The 26,102-nt window shown below is 37.0% G+C and overlaps 1 protein-coding gene across 4 annotated transcripts in view; it reads left to right on the top strand.

Annotated features, from left to right (window-relative positions):
* Positions 1 to 26,102, top strand: part of VPS41 (VPS41 subunit of HOPS complex) — a 104,743-nt gene that overhangs the window by 503 nt on the left and 78,138 nt on the right. For 2 of the 4 annotated variants that reach the window (XM_051798706.1, XM_051798708.1), the window contains exons 2-4: positions 3,984 to 4,022; positions 19,806 to 19,913; positions 22,813 to 22,890. In XM_051798706.1, coding sequence (XP_051654666.1) covers positions 3,984 to 4,022; positions 19,806 to 19,913; positions 22,813 to 22,890 — 225 coding nt within the window. Of the gene's footprint in view, positions 1 to 3,983; positions 4,023 to 19,267; positions 19,313 to 19,805; positions 19,914 to 22,812; positions 22,891 to 26,102 lie in introns of all 4 variants that reach the window. The other 2 variants (XM_051798705.1, XM_051798709.1) reach the window with 2 other exon arrangements.

Genomic DNA, 26,102 nt, shown 5'->3' on the forward strand with positions numbered 1-26,102 from the left:
AAAGCTCCCTGTGCCTAGATCGCTCCTTCCCAAGGGAAAAAAAAAAAAAAAAAAAAAAAAAAAAAAAAAAAAAAGAAGTAAAGCAAGAAGTGCAGTTGCCGGCCCTTTCACAAATGTTCTCAGTGTTTCTTTGCTGAACCAGAACTTGGACAGACAGCTAACCTGTGGGATGTTTGTCTTATCTCGAATACCTAAAGGAGGGAGGGTTTTAGAATTACTCCAAGGGAATTGGCCTAAATTAGAGATTGACAGGTCGTTTCCACCTTCCCTGCTGTCGGGGTTTTGTTGGGAGGGGTTGGATTCCTTACAGGAGGCTTCTTTCCCAGGATTGGTACGTTTTTAAGTGTGGCAGCCTTTGAAAGAGTTCTCAGGATAAAACCAACTCTTGACAAGTCTTCTTTAATAATATAAGAGATTAAACTAGCTTGTGTTTTGCTCTCTTTGTACTATGGTAGGAAACTTACCTTATTTGTTTATTTCCTCTGGGGAGCACATCTCTTTTGGAAGGGATGTATGCGTTGTGCATGTATGTTTCTTTAAAACTCGAGTTCTGTGGCTTTCCCCTTCGGTCAGCTTTAAGTTATTTAGGCATCAAATGCCAAATATATATATAGAAGGCATTTGATGTTTGTAAAGGCAGGGAAGGGAAAACCCTATATCCACCATATTGGAAAGCCCACTTAAGAATTTATTGAGAAGTTATGTTGGACCTGTTTAAATGAAATATAATAATGGTAGGAGATTACTTCACATTTCTGTGGTTTCCTCATCTGTGTTCCCTTTCCCCATTCTTAGGCTACTTGAAAAACAGCATTTGCCAGCTGGCTGAAGTGCAGCTGGCTGATTTTCCCCTGGAGTCTGAGACCTACCAGTGACAGTTATTCCTACATGATTTAGGATTCTAGTTGTCTACAAATCCCTGTTAAGGGATTTTCTTTTTTTCACAGTTATAAGGCTACTAAAAAGTAGAAGTGGGGGATAATCTTCTCAGTTCATGTATTTGGAGGGAAGAGAAAGGAACCTAACAAAACTCCAGGGCAATCATAACTACAGTTTACTGTTCCAATTTGCCTAAGTGGGAGAATGTAGGGAAAAAGCTTTTCATCATAAGTTGCTAGCAAAGTGGGTTAGTAGATAAGTGTCAATTCTAAGCACCCTCAGCTAAGTTCTTGTCAGGGAACAAATAAGGTTTCTGCATTTCTTTCCTAAGCCAAGGCTCCCTCTGAATTTTTGCATGTTATTTTCTGCAGTTAAACACAAAGGCCATGCAGCATTTACCTTTATTTGTGTGCCTTTTATGAAATTTAGTATCTGGGGTTGTAGTGCCTTGTGAATGCAGTAGGGATACCAGAGTAGATGTCCTAAATAAAAATAGATTGATATTTGCTTAGTTTACATGGTTTGATTATTGGAATCAACTTCTGGTGTGCCCTGATTTGGTAAGCCAGTGTTTTCCAGGAATGCCTTTGCACATAACTGCTTACAGCTTAGTTAAGTGACTCAGGTGGGTGTAAGTATCAGCTGCTGTCTCAGCAGGAGGGCTGTTAACTCCTCCCTGCATGTGTGTTGGTCTGTCTGCATAGTGGTAGATTGTGAGCTCATCCTGAAAATTTGTAACTGGCTTTACATGCATGTTCTCCTGAATAACCAAAGCAATTGGAACCATAAGGGGTAGATGTAGGTGGTGTAGCTGCACTAGAAAGTCTCATGTCCCAGCAAAAATGTTACTTGCTGCATCATAGAATCATAGAATCAGACGGGTTGGAAAAGATCTCTCAGATCATCAAGTCCAACCGTTGATCCAGCACTGCCGTGGTTACTAGACTGGCACTAAGGGCCACATCCAGTCCCATCTTAAAAACCTCCAGGGACCAAGAACCCACACTTTCCTGGGCAGCCCATTCCAATGCCTGTTTACCCTCCCTGTAAAGAATTTCTTCCTAATATCCAACCTAAACCTCCTCTGGCACAGCTTAAGACCATGCCCTCTTATCTCACTGATAGCTACCTGGGAGAAGACTCCGACGCCCACGTGGCTACAACCTCCTTTCAGGTTGTTGTAGAGAGTGATGAGTGTCCCCTGAGCATCCTCTTTTCCAGGCTAAACAACCCCAGCTCCCTCAGCCTCTCCTCACAGGACTTGTGTTCAAGTCCCTTCACCAGCCTTGTTGCTTTTCTCTGCACCTTCTCCAGCACCTCGATATCCTTCCTGAACTGAGGGGCCCAGAACTGTAATTGCTTAATTTGTTTGGGAGAGCTGATTTAAGTTACTTTTTTAAAAAAAAATATATTATTACAAACTATATGAATTATATCAATGTATCAAAACAGTAGTGCTAATAGTTTTGATTTATTAAGGAGTTGAGGAGGCAACTCCTGGTATTCAAGAGAGAAAGTCAGTTTTTTTATTAGGAATGGGGTAATAGTTTGCATTAGACTTTGTGTGTTACTCTAGCCTGCCCAATAGGCTGGCAACATTACACCACAATGCTTAGTTCTGTCCTGATTTGGTTATTGTTAAGTAGAATTTAAGATGCAGAAAGATTCTATGTAACAAACTTCTAATTTCCTGAAAGGTGACTACAGGCTGTGGTTAGAGACTGGGAGACTGACAGACAAATAGTTGTACGTGCAAAGTCAAACCTAAATTTGAAAGGATGCCAGGATTTTACTCCATCTTCCCTTGAGTCCCATGTTCTTCTTACTTGCAATTTCCCAACTCATGTCCCAAGTATAGACTACACAGATAACCTTTCTATGGGATATGTGGTTTAGAGGTGACCCTGGCTGTAGTGAGTAAAATGGAGGAAACAGATGTCGGTACTCATGGTAACACCGTGCACTAAGCTTCTGGTGGCAAGTAGAGGTGCTGCTTTTCTCCTGTCCCATCTGCTGTGATGTATTACGGGCACCAAGATGAGCCCTCACTAATGCAAAGGAGACATTTGCTTTTTGCCTAGAGTTCACCATCAGGGCATTTAATAAACATGGAAAATAAATAAATAAATGTGACAAATAAAAAATTATACTGGTTGTCAGTGCATTCAGTTTTTTTCCCTTTCCATTTTTCTCTAAGCTGTTGGTAACAGTGTCTTTTTTTTTTTTTTTTTGTCTTCTCTGGTGAAATTCTGTACCTGTTAATCTTACTGTCCAAAGACCACATCATAAGATTTGAAATGCTGCCTTCTCTCTAGCTTGTTCTTTGTTTATATCATATTTTATTGTTGAAATGCTTACATTCACTGCCAGTGTATTAGTTGTAATCGTTTATTGCTATTGATAAAGATAAATACGTTAAGTAAATCTTCATTTTGCTGACCTCTTTGAGGAGGCATTGCATCAGCAGATTTTCTCAGTGAACAGATGAGAGATGAGCAGGAGTTAACTTAAAAATTTTTTTGTAGGGTAGTAAGAATCATTGTCTTGCCAGAGAGAGATGTTTTAAAGGTACAGTTGTTTCAAAGGCAGGAGAAAGCCATATGTCTTGCACTGACATGGGGTGAAAAGGAGAAAGTCATTAAATGCTGGATTTCTGTGGAAAATAGTTTGAAATTATTTAAGTTTAAAATAAGCCTATTAAAAGCTGCGTAGTTGAATAGCAAAGCTAGTTTATGGATAACTGTAGAATGCTATTCTGCCTTGAAGGTCAAGACCTGGGCAGTTTCTTTGCAAAACTTACTACCACTTCTGGAAGGGGGGAAGCTATCACAGAGACAGATTCTCAGATGATCCAATCATTCTTTTAGGGTAACTGACAGCAGTGTCACAGTCAACTGCTGCCCCTGAGTATCAGTGTGGCATGTGAATGCAAGTGCAAGAACAAACCGGGTACGAATGGACAGGATGGAAACTAAACTTTGAGTTGCTTTTGCTTTGTCTTTTGTGTCTTAATAAAGGATTGAAAGTACTTTTAAAAAGGGAAATACTACTCAGTTATGTGTGTACTTACCTAATTACCCCTTTGTCCTTTTTGTCCTTTTCAGGAAACCAGGTCTAATGAGGAATCAACAGATGAATCTGAGGTAACCCTGCTTAAAATGCTTCACACTTGAGTCTGTGTCAGTGCTAGTTTTTTGTCTGTATGGAGGGAAAAATAATACCTCGCTATTTGCTTTTAGAAGTTTGGCCAGTATTATGTAGCAAGGAATATTAGTCTGGGCTTAAATTAGTAAAACAAAGCCATGATTTGCTGTTAGAAGCTTCTTTATCTTTAAAATAACCCCCACAATTGCCCCATGACAGTAACATGAGTTATGTTGGGGACAAATTCAAGTGTATGCACTTCTGTTTTGATGAAATGAAAATTTGTCAGTAAAATTATATATGCAGTAATACTACATTGAGGTAGTTACTGTGTTAATACCTTCACAGTCTAGACTTAATCATGTCCTGTAGACTCTGTTCTTGAGATGATATACTGTCAAAAATGTCTCATGATCTGGCAAAGTCTGCCTACCCTGCTGTAGGTGATGGAAATGGGGGGCTGAGGGAGAAGAGAGGAAGGGAGCTGCAGAGGGTTCAAGAATTTGTCCCTGAACAGTAATGTACTAACTCCAAACCTGCCATCATTGAAGGAACCATAAAATATCTAGAAAGAGGTAATTGACATCAGGTGGTCTAGGATGGCTACAAGAAGGAAGAAATAAGGGCGGCTGAGCAGCTTCAGTTGTGACCACCAGCAAAGACAGATGACACAGAGAAGTAGCTATTACCTTGACAGAGTATTTTCACCCATTATGTATTGAAGTCAAAGTGACTCATAGGCTTACAAAACTTCAATGACCTTGCTGTTTGGAAGATTTTCTTTTCTTTACTTAGGGACAAATCTTCATGCTTGACATCTGGGTTTAAGCACTAAGCAGGCAGAAGTCTTAATTTCCGTGCCAGTGAATACTGCAGAGACTGTAGTGGTGGATTCTGAAAAAATCTTTTTGCAGAGGATGGTGACTTTTTTTCTTGTGGAATAATTTTTTTCTCTCTGCCATTCATGAGTGTCAGTGGCACTGTAGGGCATTACTAGTGAGAAGCAGGGATTTCTTTGGCCCTTTATAATTGCTGTGTGGAACAGCTGCCTGCACCAGACTTTTTTGCCCGGTGTGAAATGCTTTCATTCTGGATAGTGCTTTGTGATGTGAAGTGCACATAGACAATCACTGGGCAACAACTCAGTATTTAGTAGAATAGTAATATTTTCAAGGCTTGACATTCACAGGATAGTGAACACAGATACCTACTTGTTTCTTTCTTTAAAGTCGATTGCAAGTGAAAACTTGGTTTAGTGGCATTTTTAATGGCCTTTCAACATTGCAGCTGGTAGTAAATAAGTATTTAGAGCAGAATTAATCATAAATGTTGGTGGGGTTTTATTAGTTTTTAGCTTAAGTAAAAATAGGCATTATAAAACTTTCACAAAATTGAAAGTCCTAAAATTTCAACTAGACCTTTGTTAAAGTCAATGTCTATTTTTAACGTTAATTTCATGTGAAGGAAATTTATATATTGAGAATGTAGATGTTGGATCAAAAGAACAATTGTCATTCTAATGTCTGTGAAAATGCTTTTCATTAATTGTCTTTGAGTATTAAGTCCAGTCTGTAGTGTCTTGAGCATCAGTAGGTAGTTGATGAAATGAAACTCGTTAGACTATTTATAATAATCATTCAGATATAACCAAAAATAGTGGTAAAAGCACAAAGTATAAATGTTCTTGGTGCTTGCTTATATTATATGACATATGGTGAGAGATAAGATCAAATTGATGGCTTTACTCTTAGCTCTTGTGATCATAAAATTCTAATTACTTTTTTGGCGTGGTCCATAGTTTGAATAATCAGGGATGGATTTTATTGTGGTGGTACTGGAATCCTGAAGCCTTTTGTCTAGTTTTACCGATTAGAAAATACTGTATTTATGGCATGGACTTTGTGGGCATCTTACCATAATAAGATTTTTACATATACAATTGCTCTTGCACTTAATTTAAATTCTTCCTATAAAATTGAATATTGTTCCTACTGATTTCAAAGGGTACATGACACATATCCAACTTACATTATAAAAGTATTTTGTATTATGGAGGAATGCAATATTAAAATTCCTGATTTTGAGTAAATGATGTCCCTGTCTGAACTGGATGTGTAAACAGGATACGGATTTTTTTTCCTGATGTTTTTATGCTGCTGTGCCATTATCTTAGTAAAGAATCATAGACTGATTCTGTTTCATGCAGCAACTCACTATCCTTCCTTTAGTAGCTTCTAGCAAATAAGATACTAATTCTGTTTTTCTACCTGCTTGATTTGTTTTGAATGACAGGCTCTTTAACAAATGCGGGGATGCTTATTTGCACAGCCTTGGTGGTAGAGCTTAATAGTAAGCTTCAAATGTGAGAGTCTGCAAAAACTGACTGTCTTGAATGTATGTCATCTAAAAGCTTGTCATTGTGAGTTTGGTTCCAGCTCTTGCTCCCTAGGAAGTTGAGTATCTAAGGCTGTGTAAGTATTTAATACTTTTCAGCTGTTTAAGTCAGAATGTGTAAAATGCAAAGGTATTAATTAGCAGAGATGGTGCATTTGTTCAGATGTTAAGTAGATCTTTCAGTGTAGAATAGTTGTAGCTACTTGTAAGACTTGTAGAACTTGTAGCACTTGTAGAATTGCGATAGGTCTTTCCTGGTAACTACAGTACAATTGACACTTTTCTTTCATATTCTTATATATGATATGGGTTATTATGAGCTTTTTCCCTTCTTATAGACAGACCACTATATATTATTCCATGATATGGTGAGGAAACCGTATATCTAACAGTCTCTTAATTCTTAGAAGAAAACCTACTTAGAAGAAAACCTAAGTAATTCTACTGGACTTCTTTTTTCTTTTTGTATCTTCTGGCTTTAGGCATTTGGTTTTGGTGGTTTTGGAGGTTTTTTGTTTGTTTTTGTTGGGTTTTTTTAATTGTGCTTCAGAAGTATATTTGCTTTATTTCTCCCAACCTTGTCTAAACATCAGATATGCTAGATTTGGGGCTGAATTTGAGCAGGTTTGTTTGGCTGAAAAGTCCTTGTACAATGTAGTTTCATGACCTTATGTAATTTTATTCTACAGCACCTTAAGCTACATGTTTGGACTGTCACATTTGATGAGATCTTAAAAATAGACAGCAAAGTAATCTGACTTTTGGCTATTTATAAACTGTAGAGAAAAAGAAAAATCTTTATAAATTATGTACAGCCTGAATCTATTTCCAAATTATTCTTCTTCCTTGCAATATATCTGTTTCTGTAAAATTTTACTTTTTTCAATTGAGCTGCTTTTTGTCAGACAGATACTTGTATTTTGCCAGCTAATTAGCAAAAGATGATGCTAATAATTGTATAAGTAAGTAGTTAAGCTTTCTTCAGTATCAATGCAATGAGGTGCTAATCTGGGATGTGCAGTGGTATTTTTCTTGCATTTAAGTTGATGTTGCTGCTCAGCTTGTAATTTTGTCTTTGGAAGTTTTGCTTGTAATCAGAGAACCCTATTATATTACAGAATGGACTGTTGTGGAGTGATTTACTGATTTAAACAAATTTTATTTTAATTTAAAACAAGTGATCTTTTTTAATTTTAAACAAGGAATAATTAGAGTACAGTAGTGCACACAGCAGCATGTACTGTGAAGTGCACCCATGAATCACTTGCGTTATCTGAAGAGAGGAACTGGTTTTGTATCTCTTAATTCAAGAGAGCTTATTAAAGAGCCAAATTGAGTCAACATTCACTGTTACTCTATGAAATCTTGTGAGATCAGGTGAGTGTTATTTTTGTTTTCACTATATATGTAGTGTAAAAAACATTCCCATTGAGACTTAAATTGTAGCCATAAAGGCATATGTTGCACCCTCGAAAACTGCTAGTCTGCTTAAATTAGTAAGTTATTTCAGGTTTTTTGCATGTGGCAGAAAAATGTTTGGAACTATTCCTCGTGGTTCTGGGACCTACAGCTTCTGTCTCTACCTCAGACCTCATGTACATGTTAACTATGCTCTGCTTCTTTCTTGCCATTCTACCCCTCACACTCCACTAAGGTGAGAAGAGAGGGTTTCAAGCTCCCCCTTCATTTTGTTACTGATGAAATTAAAATAATCATGTATCAAAACCTTTCTACTTGAGGAGGGAATCAAAGCTAAGTTACCATCCTGGAATTGGCTCAAAAATTTTCTGCTCCTTTCAGATTTACCATTGGGGCTACGAGCAGATTACCCTGGTGCAGTATGTAACTTTTTTACAGGAAGCACCTTTTCAAGAATGGTGAATTCCAAATGTCCCTGGAATAATAAAATGAGTGCTATATCCCAAGAAGTGATCCTTGATTATGTAAGGAGTTTTACCAATTTTTTTTTTTTTTTGAAATTTTTTTGTTTGTAATTGTTTGCCTGTTGAACTAAACCACCAAGAAAAACCATGTGGGTGCAGATGGTAATATTCTGCAAAGAGTTATTAAAATAGTATTTAATATTGTATTAATATTTACATTCCTGCTTTTTTGCTAGATAACATGAATGTATTAGTCATCAGTATTGCATACATTTCTGTTCTACCACTTCCATTTTTATATGGCCTCTTCTTAACTTTTTTTTTTCTTCTTTGATCACTGTTACCCTGTGAAAGGGGCATGTTTGTTCATTTAGTTTATTCTTCAGTTATTTAGATGCTGTATTAAAAATTTCTACAAGAGTTTGTAGAGAGAAAAGTATTGTAGAAATTTTTGGTCAATCCAGTGCTCAAACAATATATGATGCTTTAGAAATATCCATGTTTGATACACTTTAAGGTTTAGAAAACTGATCAGAATAGAAACACAATTAAGAAACATGTAAACCTTAAAAAGACACAACTAAAAAACCTTGATATTTTCTTTTGCTTTTCATTGCACTCCAGATTTTAGTCTTGTAGGTTGGATCTGGGTTAGGTCAAAGCAATTAAATCATTCCAAGTAAATAAAGCATCTGGTAAAAAAGCTCCTTGTCACACTATATTTCCATCAAAATGTTCTCTTAACATACAGTGTGGAGCATTGGGCTGGAAGAGGTAAGCTCTTCTGTGGATAGTAGCTTTTGAAGGGGCATCACCACTGATGATTGAAAAGTAGATTTGGCTACTGTACCTCAGTCCAAGTTGCCTTTTTTTGTCTCCTGTCTGATGTTTTCCAAAGTTCTTCTTTTCATCACACCTTTTTTTCTTATTATTGAATAGTTCTACACTAGGTTATTTTAAAAATGTATAATGAGAGAAAAATTCTCAAAAAGCATATTCTCTTTAACATTCCTGAAGAATCTGGAGAAAGATTGCTTCTCTCTGCGTGGCTTTAAATGAAATTGTCCTTTTAAATGGGGAGAATGGAAGGAAAAGTTACATAAATTCCAAATAGAAAGTTCTTCTCCCTATTGATGAGAAAATGTATCATGCAAATAATTTATCAATTTGAGTCAGTAGGACGAGCATAGTAAATTATTTATTGAAGTTTAAATGGAATATTTTCATACATTAATTTGAAAAACAAGTTTGCAGTGACTAGTAACTAACATTATAATATACATCGTTAGAGGATTGACCTACAGGAAAAAACGGATTATTGCTATATTCTTTTAAGATGTTCTGGTTTGGAGTGAAAATTAGATACTTCATTTAATGAGGTATTAATATTAACCAGGAGTGCCTGTTATATCTGTGTGTTGTTGAATACATAAAAAGTAAAAATGCTGCTGTGCCTGCTACATAAATTAAATGCAATTGCAAAGCTACCGTTAGCAGATTATGGAGATGTGGCTTTTCCAAAACACTAAATATATTCATCTGGGTGTAATAACAGCCTAGACTGGAAAAAAGAAAGTAGCAGGGAGATTCAGCTTTTCCCCTGTGGTGGGAAGGTGAACTTAAAAAAGTGCTATTCCTAAAACTGCACTGTCGTGTTTTCATATGCAGTAGATCACAGGGTGGCAACTGGGCTGCTTGAGTAGTGTCCACAGGGGAAACAAATGTTTGCCCAAGTTCCTTACTCAGCAAAAGGAAAGTACAAGTAGAAATGCATAGCTTCATTGGTATTTGAACTATGCTTGGATTTTTCTGTGCTGGAATTGGAATTGGATTTGGACATGGAAGATAAAACAGCCTATCCTGTGCTACCTCTATGTAGTGCACTTGGTGTGGATGGACTGATTCTGTGCTTTTGAACACTGAAGTGGGTTTTAAAGTTTTTGGGTGTTCTTTGTCATGCATAAAACTACCAGTAAAATAAATTGATGGAAATTGAAATGAAACCAAATTGTACTATATGGACTTTTTACTACTTCTTTTTTTTTTGTTTAGTTTTGTTTTTTAACATGCCATTTATGATTGCTCACGTGCAGTATGTCATCTGTGTGTTAGTTACGCTTCACAACTTGGCTGGTGCTCAACTCCTTCAAACCTATAAGACTGAATCTTCGATTGGTGTTGTGCAAATATAGTGTAATGTTCTGTAGGCCACAACAGTTTTGTGAGGAAATAAAATGCTCTCTGCTTTGGCTTTCATCTGTGTGTTATTTCATACTGTAAATACAGCTCATTTTGATACATGTGCACAGGCAGCCATATCATCTTAATTCCTTGCTCCTGCTGTACATCTGCATTTTCCCACGGTATTAAATAAATCCCTGTGGAAAATGCATGGGGAGAACAGAAAACTGCTGTGTGAAATTTTACCATCCTAATCCATATTTACCGATTTTGCAGCTAAGTGTACTGGGAAAGCATTGCTGATCTGCCATATGAACAATTGTAAAGGAACTAGGTGGGAGGTTACTCACTGCACATTTTTCACTGAGGTAACATTACTGTATTTTCACCATAGAATTAGGGGAAAATATTTTTAGCAGCGTAAGTCACAAATATGCTGTCATGGTTTGGAAATTTCAGTCTTCATGCCTTTTATTGTCTTGTGTAGCAGTAGTTGCAGAATGGAAATTAATTCTTGTGCAAGTTGGAAACTTCAATGGGATTCTAGCTTTTATTCACTATTACTCTACCTGCTTTTGAACCAGTGACTTCGAGGTGAAATGGTCTTTGCTATTCTGATTCTTAAACCAATTTATTTTTTTCTGCTTTGTTAAAATTCTCCTGTAGGAACAGACTTTTTGATATGAAAATAGTGGAGGAAAAGAGGTTTATGTTCTCTCAGTGAGGTTCTGAAGCGACTGGTAATATTTAAATTCTGCACATTAAATGAAACAACAGCTTGCAATAAAATTGTGTTCCAATTTTGGTGGTGCCCAGCAGACTGGGCTTTTGAAGGTTAAAAGCCTTAGTCTGAGTTTTTCTTGGCATTCCTTGAGTGTTAGAGATTTGATTACATTGAGAGAAATTGAGTCAGGATCCTAATCCTGAAAGTAATGCAGGTACTCGCTTTATCACTGAGACAGGAACACAAGTCCAGAAACCATATCCTAGGGATGGAGAAACAGTAACAATGAAGTTGAGCTTTGTAATAGTTATGCATTGGCAAGGCAGCTGGGGTTGATGGAATTCCACCCGAAGTCTGGAAACATGGGGGCCTTGCACTCCATGCTAAATTTCACGAGTTTGTGGTGCACTGTTGGGAACTAGGTGAGCTACCATCAGACCTTCGAGATGCAGTCATTATCACTTTGTATAAGAAGAAAGGAATTAAATCTGATTGCTCGAATTACCGTGGTATTACTCTGCTCTCCATTGCTGGCAAAATCCAGTCAAGAATGCTCTTGAACAGACTAATACCCACTATAGCAGAAGGAATTGTACCTGAAAGCCAGTGCGGTTTCAGAGCCAACAGGAGTACCACAGACATGGCGTTTGTTCTCAGACAACTGCAAGAGAAGTGTAGGGAACAGAATAAAGGTCTCTATGTAACCTTTGTTGACCTCACCAAGGCTTTTGATACTGTGAGCAGAAAAGGTCTGTGGCAGATTTTGGAACGTTTAGGTTGTCCCCCTAAATTCCTTAAAATGATCATCTCACTCCATGAGGATCATCACGACCAAGTCAGATTTGGCAATGCACTCTCTGAGCCCTTTCTAATAAAGAATGGTGTGTAACAAGGCTGTGTTCTCGCTCCTACCCTATTCACAGTCTTTTTCAGCATGATACTCCAAAGGGCCACAGCAGACTTTGATGGTCCGGACGGTATCTACATTCGATACCGTACTGATGGAAGTCTATTCAACCTAAAGTGACTGAAGGCCCACACCAAGACCTTAAATCATCTTGTCCGGGAGCTGCTTTATCCTGATGACGCCGCCCTTGTTGCCCACACAGAAGCAACTCTGCAGCGTTTAACATCCTGCTTTGCAGATGCTGCTGAGCTCTTTGGGCTGGAAGTCAGCTTAGAGAAGACAGAAGTTCTCCACCAACCTGCTCCTCAGGAAGCCTTCCATCATCCCCATATCACCATTGGCCAATCAGAGCTTAAATCAGTCCAGCAGTTTACTTACCTAGGTAGCCTCATCTCCTCAGATGGTAAGATTGACGGGGAGATAGACAACAGGTTAGCAAAGGCATACAGTGCTTTTGGAAAACTCTGTAAAAGAGTATGGTGTAATAAACACTTGAAGAAAAGCACCAAGATCAGTGTTTACAGAGCCATAGTGTTGTCCACTCTCTTATACGGTTCCGAATCATGGGTCATCTACTGCCACCACCTGCGTCTCCTAGAACGCTTCCATCAACGCTGTCTCCGTACAATCCTAAACATCCACTGGTCAGATTATGTGACCAATACATCTGTTCTAGAACAAGCAGCAACCACAAGTATTGAGGTCATGTTGCTGAGAACACAGCTGCGATGGGCAGGGCACGTCTCCAGGATGAAGGACCACCGCCTCCCTAAGATCTTGCTCTATGGTGAACTTGCTACTGGCTGCCACAAGAGAGGAACCCCGAAGAAAAGATACAAGGACTCCCTGAAACAACACCTCAACCTCGGCCACATTGATCATCTTAACTGGTCTACTCTGGCCTCCAATCGGGAGACCTGGAGACACACCATCTACAGTGCTGCCGTTTCCTTTGAAAACGCACGCAGGATCACTCTTGAGGAGAAAAGACAACGCAGAAAGAATCGTATCCTGCAGAATACACCATCTGAGGAGTCTTTCTGCTGTGCCTTTTGCAATTGGATATGTCTATCTCGTATTGGCCTCATAAGCCACCAGCGTGCCTGTAACAAACGTGGATAGAGCCTTCCTAAATCTTCGTTCGCGAAGCCTAGCCATGAGTGAGTGAGTCGCATCTTACTACAATAATTCTCTTTGTTTGCTCTGTGGCACTTGATTCTTCAGCACAGGTGTATATATCTTCCAAAATTGTGGGAGATGGAGTGCTTTCTTCTGCTTTCTTCTAAATTTGTTTTTTTTCTTTTGAAAGAGGGCAGGGTAAGACCTAGAACTGGCCAGCAAGGAAGGCGAGATGTTTGCATCACTTGAGAATATGGCATTCTTTTTAAAAAACACATATGGGCAGATCTGCTTGGAGAGCTTTAGTACACGACTTTGAGGAGCTATCTTCTAAAGGACCCAATGAGCTTTTAAATCATACTTTATGTGTTTCTTGATTGTACAAAGTAACAATACGCTACTGGTTTTGCAACAATGCAAACATAAATTTTGGTAAATCTTTGTTGTGAATTTCCAGCTGTTTTATCAGAAATAGTGATTATTTAAATTATTTTTCAAAACAGGGATTTGACATGATCAAGGGTGGAAGTCAAAGGGATCTCCAAACTGTGTTGTGACATTGTGGTGTTACTTCCTTAAGTTCATCAACAGACATTAAGAATTTGTTACAGCTTGCCTTTTAATATTTTCTAAAACTAAGAGTATTAAAGTATCCTCCTGCATGTGTTATGTCATGTGTTGCATGTGATATTTTCACTTGCAGTAGATTTTTTTTTGCTGGATTTTTTTATTCAGTTTAGCAAATCAGGTTTATTTATAAATCAGTTGTTCAGTATCTCTTGACCTTTAATGAATTGAGGTAGTTGGGTCCTAACAGAGGTTTGAGAGCTGAACTGGAAAGGATAAAGTCTGAAAATAGTCATAATTTATCAGGCTGAACGAGGCATTATGACCCACGTGGTACAATTCCCAGGTGTAGTAATGTGATGAAGATTTAAATAAAAAAATTTATCTGTATCTTTTGTTGGGTAGTAGTACTTGTCTCCTTGTGGCAATTTTGTGACAGTTATCCTTAAATTTGTAAGGTACTTGTTGGGCCCCCTTGTTCAAACTGGGGCTTGCATAGCCTTCGTGGTGCAGTCCTGCCCTCTAAGGCAATGCTGGTGATAGGAAGGGTTTGCTGGAGGGTTGGATGGTGGTGTAAAACCCCACTGAGGATGTACCTTTCATTGCAATCTGGTTAGAAGTCACCCATTCCGCTTCTCAGCTGGACACCAGCCGCTCAGGTAAGTACTCCTTTGCTCCTGTCAGCTAGGGGATTTATAGTAGAAAGATCCTTTCCAGCCCACAGTCCCACAGGCCCTCAAAATTAAAACTGAGACAACCAATCAACCCCCTGATTAAGACATAATTTCTGTAAAAGAATTAACAGTCAGATATGGTTATACTTTGGATCTAGTCAAGATGTCAAGACCAAAAAAATGTAATAAAGTGTCTTGACAACTGAGTTCTTGGGTATTTTGCTGCACTTTGTGCTTTGTATATGTATAGAAGTATGTAATTATCCTTGCAGACTTCATTCTGGGGCTTGAGGTCTTTTTATATTGTTTTCTTTTTCTTTTTATATTTGTCACTGAATTTCTGTAAGAAGTGAAGCTGCCTCCAGCAGAGCGCTAAGGATGCGTTTATTCATTTTTGCATAACTGAGGATGTTCTATGAACCTTCATTTTAACTCAAAAATAATTTGAGTTACTTTCTTTGGTCCTACTGGAAGTTTTTATGTAGTCTGTTAACTAATAATTCTGGAGCTCTAACTAATCAGTTTAATTTTTTTCTTCTGTGTGATAGTGATGACTGTTTAAATAAATAAAAATGCTGATTTCGTATTAGGTTCCGCATGGGTTTCCAAAGGTCTAACCTGTGTTAAATATCAAGAAAAGTTACTCTCACAAATTGCCAAGTAGTCTCTTCTCACTTTTTAGCAGTAATGTTGGGTTTGCACTTTTGCAGTAGAATGGGTTTGTTGTTTTTTTTTTTAAAGTGAGATTTTATAATGTGTTCTAAACACTGAGTATTCAGATACACAGAGGCACTTTGAATGGCCTGTAAACTAGGAGATGGTATTCCAGAATTTGGTGTTCCCACTGTGACTCTCCAAGACATGTGCCACTTGCTCACTACCCCACTGCTCCCTCCGCCATGCTTACTCGGAAGAGACTTCTTGGAAGAGGTTTTCGTGCCCCCGCCACCCTGGCAATGACATGAGGTGGTATAGAATAACCTCCAGGTCCTAGTCATACCTCCTCCTGGCTACTGGAAAAATTAGCCCTGTCCTGACCTGAACCAGGACAGGAAGAAATGAGCTAATTTAACTTTTTTCTTATAATCTCTGAAGTCAAGGAGAACTTGAAAGAAAGCATGAAGAAAAAAAGAAAATTAACTGTAGGGGGTTTTGTTGTTTTATGTGGTGTTTTTCCTGCCAAGTCATGACCTTTTAGGAAGGCCTGTGACACTGGGACCTTGTTGCAGTAGGGTGTGTGTGTATCTTCTTTGAAATTGCTTTGAGTGATGGACCTCAGGTATCTTTGTATTGGAGTTTAAATGCTTTGCAGGTTCAAAACTTGCAGGCATAAACAAGGCTGGAATGGCCACCTATAGTAATTGGAATTCTACCTGGGAGTGGACAGAAGATGCGCAGCAAAGGGGAAGGACACTTGCCTTATAATGTATGCACCATTTAATTCCATAAAGGCTTTGAAAAACTTTGAGGGCAAATCGTGTGGGAAGCGTGACACTTTGCTGTCAGTGCCCGTAACATAATTAGAGTATCCGCAATCAGTAGACCATGTAGTTCATGTGACAGACTGTCCTGTGGGCAGATCCTCTGCTGCAGGAGCAAATGTGGGCTAATGGAATAACTCTGGGAACTGCCCACAGGTTCCTTCTGGAAATTTTCCAGGACCGATTTCAGATATTTTTTCCTATTCATGATTCCACTGCAGTAGTTCCTGTAGGCAAAGCTAGGAAAGACAGGGCAGAATATCTGAAGAATGTTGTGAATCTGTGTTTAGAAAGGCAGATGAGCATTCCTTGCAGTGGCACTGGCCTCCTGGGAGGTTGATGCATATTTGCAGCTCTCCTCAGTTTTGTAAATCTGCTCCAGAAGAGGAGTCGGTAGTTTGTAGGTGCTGAGTGTAGGCAAAGGACTTCGTTTTCAGTTCAGGAGTGTTTAACAGTGACAAATGGAACAGCTCTTAATGGGAAGACGTTTGTTTGTATTAGTGTTGAAGGTTAATTAGGGTATTTCGTTCCATTGGAAATGTGCTTTCAATGGGAAATGTTTATGGATACCTGTTCTTTACAGGTTCTTTACAACACATTTTTAGCTATTTGACTGCTAGCTTTAGCATTAAAATGCAAGTAGAAAATTAAATGGAATATGAGTTTTAGTTTAGCATTCACGTGGTTGAAAAATGATCATTATTTATTTTACAACATCACAAAGGTAGCTTCCTCCTGTCAGCTCTGTCTCCTTCCCTTTCAGAATTTAAGGCTACCGTGTATGGAGTATACATTTTGTACAGTATATATTTCTTTTTCATTTAATACATTTGTCAAGAATCTCAAAATTCAGTGTTGTTTCAAGTATTTTTAGACAGAAAATATGGGAGAAGTGTTAAGTGGTGGTACAAAAAGCAATGCTATAAAATTTATTTTCAAATGTTTAGAATCCTCTAGAATGGTTTAAAAGACTTTAAATATAAAGTGTCATACACTTAGTAAAAATCCACGTTAGTTCAGCAATTGATTTTTTTTTTTCTACTATTTTTTTCCCTTAAAAAAGGAAAGCTGTGAGTTGTCTTGTATGGGGTAAATGTCACTCTGTTTATATCTTAGCTTTGCTACAAGTCAGGACTTGTACTATTCCTCTAGGTTGTCATAGAAACACAGCTAACTGACAACTCAGCTCAGGCTGCTGATGGTTTTATTTGTGGGTTTTAAGGATTATTAAAATTTTAAAAAAATTATTGATTTGCTTTTATTAACAGTGGGTTTTGTTTACTTTAGAAGTTCATACTGCATAAAAGCTTTTCCTGATAGAAAAATACCTTTAAAATTATTAAATTTTAATCTGATACTCTAAATAAGAGATCATCAGATGCATTTAATATATATCTGAAGCAGTAGAGAAATCTTGAATTTTGCAAATCACCTTTTTCATTTCATTTTGTTTACAGTAAAGTGCCCCAACTCCATTTCAATTCACCTCTTAGCTTGACTTTTACTTTCTGTCAAGAAAGCATGAAATGGGTACATCATCATGCCTAATATTTGGAAGTTTTCATTTTATTTACTTATTTTGAAGACCAGCAGAATGCTTCAGTGCACTGACTTTTGAAAATATATATTTTTTGTATGTGCATGTGCAAGAAAAATTACTTAGTTTTCACTCATAAATAAGACAGGCAAAACTTATTTACAGTAACTTTTTCTAATGGTCCACAGATGAATGATTTTATGCAAACTACTCAAGAGACTAAAATTAACTTTTCATGTTGGTTGCACATTGAATGTCCAGACCCCACCAACACGTGGGATCTTATAAAAACTAGATGACTGGAGTTCAATTTTTACTTTTATGAATTTATTCAATGATTACCCATGCATTTCAAGTGTAATCTTTGTAAGGAATGTATAAAATGAAGTAATGTATTAATTGTGTAAAATGGACACATACCTCCTTACGCCCTCCTTCCATCGCATGTATGCTTTTTTCTTTGACTTTACCACCTCCCTCTACGTTGTAGCCATTTATTAAGGATCTGTAGGCACAAGGAATTTGACTGATTTATATACAGCCCTGTAATTTGACATTGTCATTCTGTCTAGTAACGACTTTGTTCAGTGCTAGATTTACTGAATAAAATTGTTTCTTGGTGGACATTTTGACACCTCACTTCAGACTCCTACGTCATGCGCTGCTGACATCCCTTTATTAATCTCATTTGTATTCTGTCATAAAACTCTCAAACAACATTTTAAAACAGACTCTCTTTGCAGTGTATTTATATAAGCATGGGGCTAAATACTGAGTGTTTCCATAGGAATGTGTGGCTTTTTTGTGTTTTTTATGAGGTTGTGTCTGTATTACCATATATGATGGTATCATACACGGTAAATGGCCGTAATATTTAACTTGGGAAAGGCTGACTTTAGTTCTCCAAAGGCAGTTAAAACAAAATATATTTTATTAACCAGTTAACATGTCCTTCTTCCAGATTTATTTATCACATCATTAGCTATAAATGTTGCACAAATGCAGTTCTTCTGCCATAAGCTGACCTTGTGCATTTTTAGGGATTGGAAGGCAGTGGTTGGTGGGAAATAGAGGCACTCCTTTAATTAGAACCCTGCACTGCTGTATTCTGGTTGCTTAGAAATGAGAGACACATTTTATGTGGAAAACATACTCAATGTTGATCTGTTCATTAGAGCAAATAGTGAGTGTAGGAGAATATTATTGCAGGTATACTGTTTCCCAGTGAGGACCAAGGGTCTCTCTCATATATATGGGTTTGTGTATATATGCACATATATATGTATATATGCACATATAGTATTAACTGAGACTTACTGAAGCCTATGGAATCTCTCTTTGGCACTGTACTTCAGAAGACCATCTGTTACAGAGAGATGCCTATGACCGGAGAGCTATTTTGCACCTTGGATTTTCTTTTCCTAAGAGATAAACGTGGAGTGTTCTTTGATGAATAAATTTGCTGCTTGTTTTTGGGTTTTTTAGCTTAGTTTCTTTTCACTGTGTACCCATTGAACCATCATCTTTCTTTGCAACTAAATAGTGATTGGGGGATAATACCTAACATGCTTGAAAAGAAAAAGAGAGGAAAGCCTCAGTATTTACCAGAAAAAGATCCTAACATGCACATGATAAAGGTGATTCATAGGAACATGCTGTGTCCAGATCCTTTTCCCAGACAACATGTTTATACTATTTATTTTTTAACATAAACCCATTGGTGGGTTTTATACAATTAACTTATTCCTAGTGGATTCTTTTTTATTTTTGTTCACAGCGTTTTGCCTCTATCCTTCCTACAGAGGTGCAGCATCTTGTAAAGGTCGTGAAGTTTCTTGTAACCTGCATGCTTCAGCTTTCAGTTCATTGTGGCTACAGTGGCACACTTTATTTTATCATCCTTCATTTTCATATCCATCCTTTTTGTATTTTACTTCTAAATTGCAAATTACTAACTTTATGTAATAAAGTACACATGTACATTTTTTACCTGCTTTTTAGATATCAACTAAGTGCCTCTTACAGCTGAATTGATATGCTGCTATACAGTCTTTGTTTGCACCCAGAACTTTGGAGTAAAAAGAGAAACCAATAACAAAAAAACACAACCCAAACCCCCTCAGATGATAAAAATGTGAAAGTTTGGCTTTTGATTGTAATGGCTGTTATGAAGAGATAGCAGTGATCCATCTTCGCCTGTTGCTGTGTGATAGTTTTGGGGTATCTTTAATTTGTTTATATCTAAAATAAACATCTAAATGTTTTTGTTGTTTTTTCTCTCTTGCTCCATTTTCCTTGCACTCTTAAAAATTTAGGAAGATGAGAGTGAAGAAGAACCTAAGCTGAAGTATGAACGGCTTTCTAATGGAGTGACTGAAATTCTCCAGAAGGATGCAGCCAGCTGCATGACAGTGCATGAAAAGGTATTATGTGACTTTGTGGCTGAGATAAAACTTCTGCTTGGTTTTATATATTTAGCTGTGCTTATAATACGTCAGTATATTTCTGTGTACAAGTGATGCCAAATCTAGACTTACAGTGCAGGACAACATAAACAAAATTCACCATAACCCTGAATTGAACGATCCACATTTTCTCAGTGATAAAATGAGCAGTTCACATGGTTCAGTTAACAGTAGATCTCTCTAGAATTGGAATACAGTCCTAAATTTCCTTTCCTCTGGAAGGAAATTGATATATAATGTGCTTATTTGTACAGCCTGAGTCACTGAAGACAGACTTCATCATGCCAGGAACTTAGCATATATTCATCTGTGGAAGACACATGAGTTTATGTTGACACAGTGTAGAAGGACGTAATTACAATATTTTCTGTTTGGTTGCTTTTTGGGAGTTTTTTTGAGAGGTGTTGTACTAACACTTCCCTGTTCCCCTTCCCTGATTCAGTATGTTAAAAATAAGGAGAGGAAAGGCACATGCTAAGGTTTGTGACTTACAAGAGAATGATAGGGAGAAGGTGTTGGACAATGCAAAGTAAAGAAATTTCATGAAGAATTATTCATTTATTCTTAAAAGAAGGAAACTTCATATGCTTCTTTAGTGCTTTAAACAATTGCTTTGTATTTTATGAGTTTTCTTCTCATTTATAAATATGGGAAAGCATTTTAAAATATTGAGGCATGCTGAAGAGATCTGAAAGTATGAGTTAAGGATTTGTTAACTATTAGTATGTAAAACATAATAGCTATTTTCTGAATGTATGTTTTTTCATATCCAGTAATAACTCCTTAACAGTTATTGTTGAGGGATCTATCTTTATTATTTGGCTATATTTTTAGATTGACTTGTGCTATGTTTCTTTTCCTCAGAGGACTGTTGCCATGGCTCAAGAGGCTCTTAAGATGAAGCTTGTATTTTAACTGTGTGAATGAAAACAATAAGTCTTTCTAAAATGTTTTTGACGACTTAGAATTACACAGATATTTGGAAAATTGGCAAACCTTTCCTCTTTGTCTCTGGCCTTTTTCTGTTACCTTTTATTCACAAGTCTCAGGTAAATTCTGAAAGCCGAGGGTTGAACTGGATTTTTCTATAAGTATATGCACAGATATGCTTTTGCTGTATCTGTGTCACAAAACATGACAATACAGGAAAACTGTTGAAGTATCCCAGCTCTTTCAGTTTTCCAGCAAACTGGATACACTATTTATGAGAAGGATCAATATTGTTAGAAGCCAGGTACTGCAGTCTTTTAGGAATAAGTCTCTTACAACAGAGAGCTTAAAAATGAAGCTGGGTTATAGATTTTGTGAGTGTGTTTCTGTTTCATTTTTGTTGTGTTTTCTTGGGGTTTTTTGCCTAACAAGAGCAGGAAAAGCCTTGATAAAGTGTCATCATTAGCAAAATTATACCATAATATGTGTAATATGTCTCTGATTAAAGCAGTTTAACTTTGCTGAGAATCCTGAAAGCTGGCTTCTGTGTTCAGACTAATTTCCTCCCAGGATTATTTTTTCTCCTTTTTGCTGCTAAAGCATCATATTTTCACCAGGCTTGCTGTCTGCACTGGATGACTAATCGTCATGGCACCTGGTGCATTCAAGCAGGCCTGTGCAGTGGAATAGTCATACCTAGTTATGTCTGCACACCTGATGTTTTATTAACCAGTATTGATTTTTTTACCCAGGGGACTTTTTTCTTCCTGAAAAAAGGCAACCTTGCAGGAGTGAAAGGCATTGCAGGGAATGAATTTCTAATGAACCCCTTCTTTCCCTTTCTTGACTCCTTTTAATGTAGCTTCATATTTTAAGTGCCTGAACTGAAATTTCATTTTAAGCAATTGCATTTTGATAAATCCTTTTAAACCTTGACTTTCTGTAAGGTTATTTTTTAAAGATTGTGCTGCCTGACTGATACACTTAGCAGTGCCTGTAAATTTGAGCATTTCATTATAGGTTGCAATGAAGCATGCTCACGTGCAGTGAAATACAGAGAATTGAATAGCCTAAACTATTTGAGTAATGCTGAAAGTGGGGTAGGGAGGGGACAAATAAAAGAAACCTCTGTCATAAATCAAGTAGTACCAAAGTTCTTCCTTTTCAGTTTACGTGTAATTCACATGGTTCAATTAACAGCAGATCTCTCAGAATCAATTCCCTTCTTGATTGTATCAAAATAAGTTTTGTGATAGCATGAATTTGTGTGGACATTTCTTTATTTTGCTGTTAGTTTTTAGAATGAAACTCCTTTGGAAAAGTGTGTTTGTCTTGAGAGTATTCAATTTAGGTGTTGCTATGTGAAGGAGAGCAAACCCAGTGGTTATCTGTGTGCCTAAATGCACTGTCAGAAACCTTCCATAATTCAGCTGTTATTTACCAGCGGCTTACTGGTGGCCTTTTGTTGTGTTTGAATGCTTTGTTTTCACGTTAATAATGAAGGACAGTTAAGAAATAAAGCTCAAAGGAAATTATTATGATTGAAACAAAGCTGTGGAAACTATTACTAGGAACTATTTCAGATCTCTGTTGGCCTTGCTTTCACACTGCATTTTTAATTTGCTGCCACACTCCATCAACCAGTGTGTACAGACTGCAGGCACACCATTAGTTGTCAGTGGATGAGAGTCCTCATGACTCATTCTGACAGCTAACTTGCACTATCAAAGTAATATGGGCTTGAAGCCCTATTTTATTCTTTAGGTATAGTTAAAATAATCTTTCTCCATAGAAAGTGGTGGGCTTTTTTCTTTTCCACAGTGTTGCTAATCATTAATCTGCTAAACATCCTGGAGTTCATTTAGCATTGCTGTAGTATTGGTTGTGGTGTCTCTGTGTTTGTGTAATCAGTCTCTTTCTTTTACAGTTTTTGGCACTGGGAACACATTATGGCAAAGTTTATTTACTTGATGTCCAAGGGAACATCACACAGAAGTTTGATGTTGTAAGTATGGCATTATTCAGAACCCATTTACTGGGATGTAAAAATGCTGTAATGTACAGAAATGAGTAAGTTAACAAACACTCTTGTTACACCTCAAATTATACTAATGCATTCCGTAACATAAGAAACAGTGTATGGTCCTTGCAAAAAGAAGTTATGCTGGATGGTTTTGTGATGAGCACATCTCAATTTACATATAATAAACTTTTTCATGAAACAAAAGAGGAAATACATATTTATGATTGTAAGTGGCTGTTATTGAAAATGTAACCCAGAAGCTTGTGATTTCCATAAGGCATGAACCTGTTCATTAGGTGACTGTTGCCAGTTATTAGTGTGTGCACTATCATTTTAGCTAATTGCCACAAGTAATTCAAAATTGATTGATTACCTTACTGGTTCAGTTTATCTGTTGCAAATATATAATGCTAATATTTTTTGTAAATGTTTTGAAGTTTGAATTTTTATGGGTTTCTATTGATTGAAGGAAAAGAAGCAGACTTATTGTGGTTCCTGGTAGTAGAAGATGAATGAAACGTTAAATTTAAACTCTGTTCTAGAGTATTAAATGTTCCTTTTAATTGTGGATATTTGTTGATTATTTGCAAATTCCCTGTCTTCCTTGGAAATTGGATTGAAGAGAATTAGCAACTTTTTTTCTCCTGACATTGTCACAAAATCTAGTAGCCAAGCATTGGTTTTTCATAGCAGTCTGAGGACTTGTCAGAGAAACCATCACAAGATGTGGGCATGTTTGCAAAGAGAACGTGTGTGCTAAAAGTTGACACAGCTGCATGGGAGGGGTGAAAGATTTTGTTTATATTTTTGAAAAATCTAGTTATGAGTAGGGGAGTAGAGGGAGTACAGACTCCTAGGCACAGCTTTTGGAGAAGATTTTAGGTTTAATATTGGTCAGATTGTCAGTGACCTTACTGGGTATTAATTAAAGTCAAGCTAATTATGTTTTTCTATTTCTTTTAGTTTTGTATATTTGTCAGTCCTGCAAATGAGATGCTGACTGCATTTCAAAAGAGGAAAAGCTTTTGGTGTCTCCGTTACAGTTCTGATTGCTTTTTATGCATGCTACTTGATAGAGTCTCTCTGTGAAGTAAGAGAAACTCTCTATTTGGGGCAGGTCAGATTAAAGCGAACCTGAATTCTTCTCTTCCACTGCTGCTGTAGAAGTCTGATTCAGAAGTTCACTCAAACGAAGTGCAGATTTTCTGTTGAGTCTGGCACTAATGTCTTAGACTTGTATTTCTTCCAGTCTGTGTAAGGCATTTTGAAAAGTTCATTTGTAGAACTACCTTTTTATTTTTCTTATGTGAACCACCAATGCCTTGTTCTCTCCCACTGGTTCCAAGAGATTAAATCTTCTTTTTGTAAAGGCTTAGAGCACTGCCTAGGTGTAGAGCAAGGAACAAGGGGACCTGTTGTCTGCAAAAGACTATAAAACAAAATTCCTGCATCCTCTTTATACCTATCCTCCCAAATCTGCTATTCTTTTCTTTGCTTTTCCTTAATTAAAAGTCATATCAGTGCCTGCTGGGAGGGTGGTTTCTTAGGAAGAAGTTAAGTTTGGGCTATATAATCTACTTTCTGCTCTAAGGTGCTTACTTTTCCAAACTTAGCCTGCTTCAGGATGAAGATTTTTGTGCTGTGTCGCCTTGTAGAGATGGCAATGATTTCTTTTTAAAACTATTGTTTCAGTAGAAACTACTTTTTAAGCTGGAGAACAGGAAACAGAAATGTTTCTTGGATTCTATTATTAATGTTTATGTCTCTTTTTGTAATGTACGTGTCTCCAGTGCAACAGATTGCATCATGGATTAGGTGGAAACAGTGCTGCTTTTTTTTTTTTCTTTTTTTTCCTAATTTGAAGAAGAATGATTTTTCTCTAGGACCACTTGTCTTTAAAAGAAAAGTTTTTCAAAGAAAAACCTGTAGACAGTTTATTCTGAACTGGCTACGGTATGTCAGAATATCTTCCTTCTAATCTGAACTTTTCAATATGTTGGACTGCAGACTAGAAGCATCATTATCAAAACATTCAGTGGAGTCTTCCTTTTGTTCTCTCCTACAAATCCCTGTTTATTGTCTTTCCTCCTGAGGAATTTGCAATAGAGTATTGCCATGTAGTAAATCCCAAATAAAACCTAACCCTTTCTTGAGAAGAACGTGAATTAGTTCCTGAAGTCATATAAGGACAAAGCATTCCTTGTAAATGCGCCAGGGCAAAGAGTGTTTTCTCCAGTGGTATTTTTGCTGGTTGTTTTCTCTGGTCCAGAATGAACAAATTCCTTCTGAGAACCTTTTTCATTGGTGGAATGGCAGATGTGGTTTTACCTTGAACTCGTTAATAGGGATGGTATCTGTTGTTACTGATCATTGGAAATTAGTAGTCTATAAAAGTTATTCCGAGTAAATAAAATAAGAATATTACTACTGAAATATTTTTGTTGTTTGCGGGAAGTAGTGTACCCGAGGAGCATCTTTTACATATTTTTCTTTTTGAAAGCATCTTTTTAGCAGATGTTTTCTGTTTTATGACATGGCAGAAGTTAATACTAAGGGTAACAGTGTGAAGCCCTTTGTCCAGAAAAAATCAGTTATGTAATTCAAGGAATTGTTCCACATTTGGGCCTTTATCTTTATTTTTTGGGGTGGGAGGTGGTGGTGATGTTTGTTTTGGGATTTTTTTTAAAGCGAAGTTGGGGAATAAAAAAATTAATTACTTTTCTATACATCTGTTAAATATGTAATTAGCAAAATCAAACCATACATGGGAAACTTTAAAAGCCACTAGGTCTGAAATACAGTTAGTATGTGAAATAAACCAGAATGGAGCAAGAAGTTTTTACTTTAACCTTTTTATAAATTCATTTTAATAGCAAGTTCATATTAAATATATGTAGAAAATACCATTACTGCTCTCATAGTCCTCTTTATTTCTATTTTTCTTTCCTAATTCCAGGTAACCATGTTCAAAAGTATAAATGGGCTTGGAAATTGAAGAAACAAGAATTTTGCCTTTATAATCAATCGTTTATTTTCTGTATTGATTCACATCTACCTTTGAGCAGATGTAAAACATAAATTGTAAAACATAAATAGATACTGATCTCAGCATTTGCAGCAAAATGAGGGAGAAAACTTATCAGTATATTGCATAAGCTCCAAAATGGCCAAGCTTTGAATGATGGCACTCCTAT

This window comes from Manacus candei, unplaced genomic scaffold (genome assembly GCF_025592945.1).
Source record: "Manacus candei isolate 608988 ecotype Guabito, Panama unplaced genomic scaffold, ASM2559294v1 h1tg000049l, whole genome shotgun sequence".
NCBI classification, from domain to species: Eukaryota; Metazoa; Chordata; class Aves; order Passeriformes; family Pipridae; genus Manacus; species Manacus candei.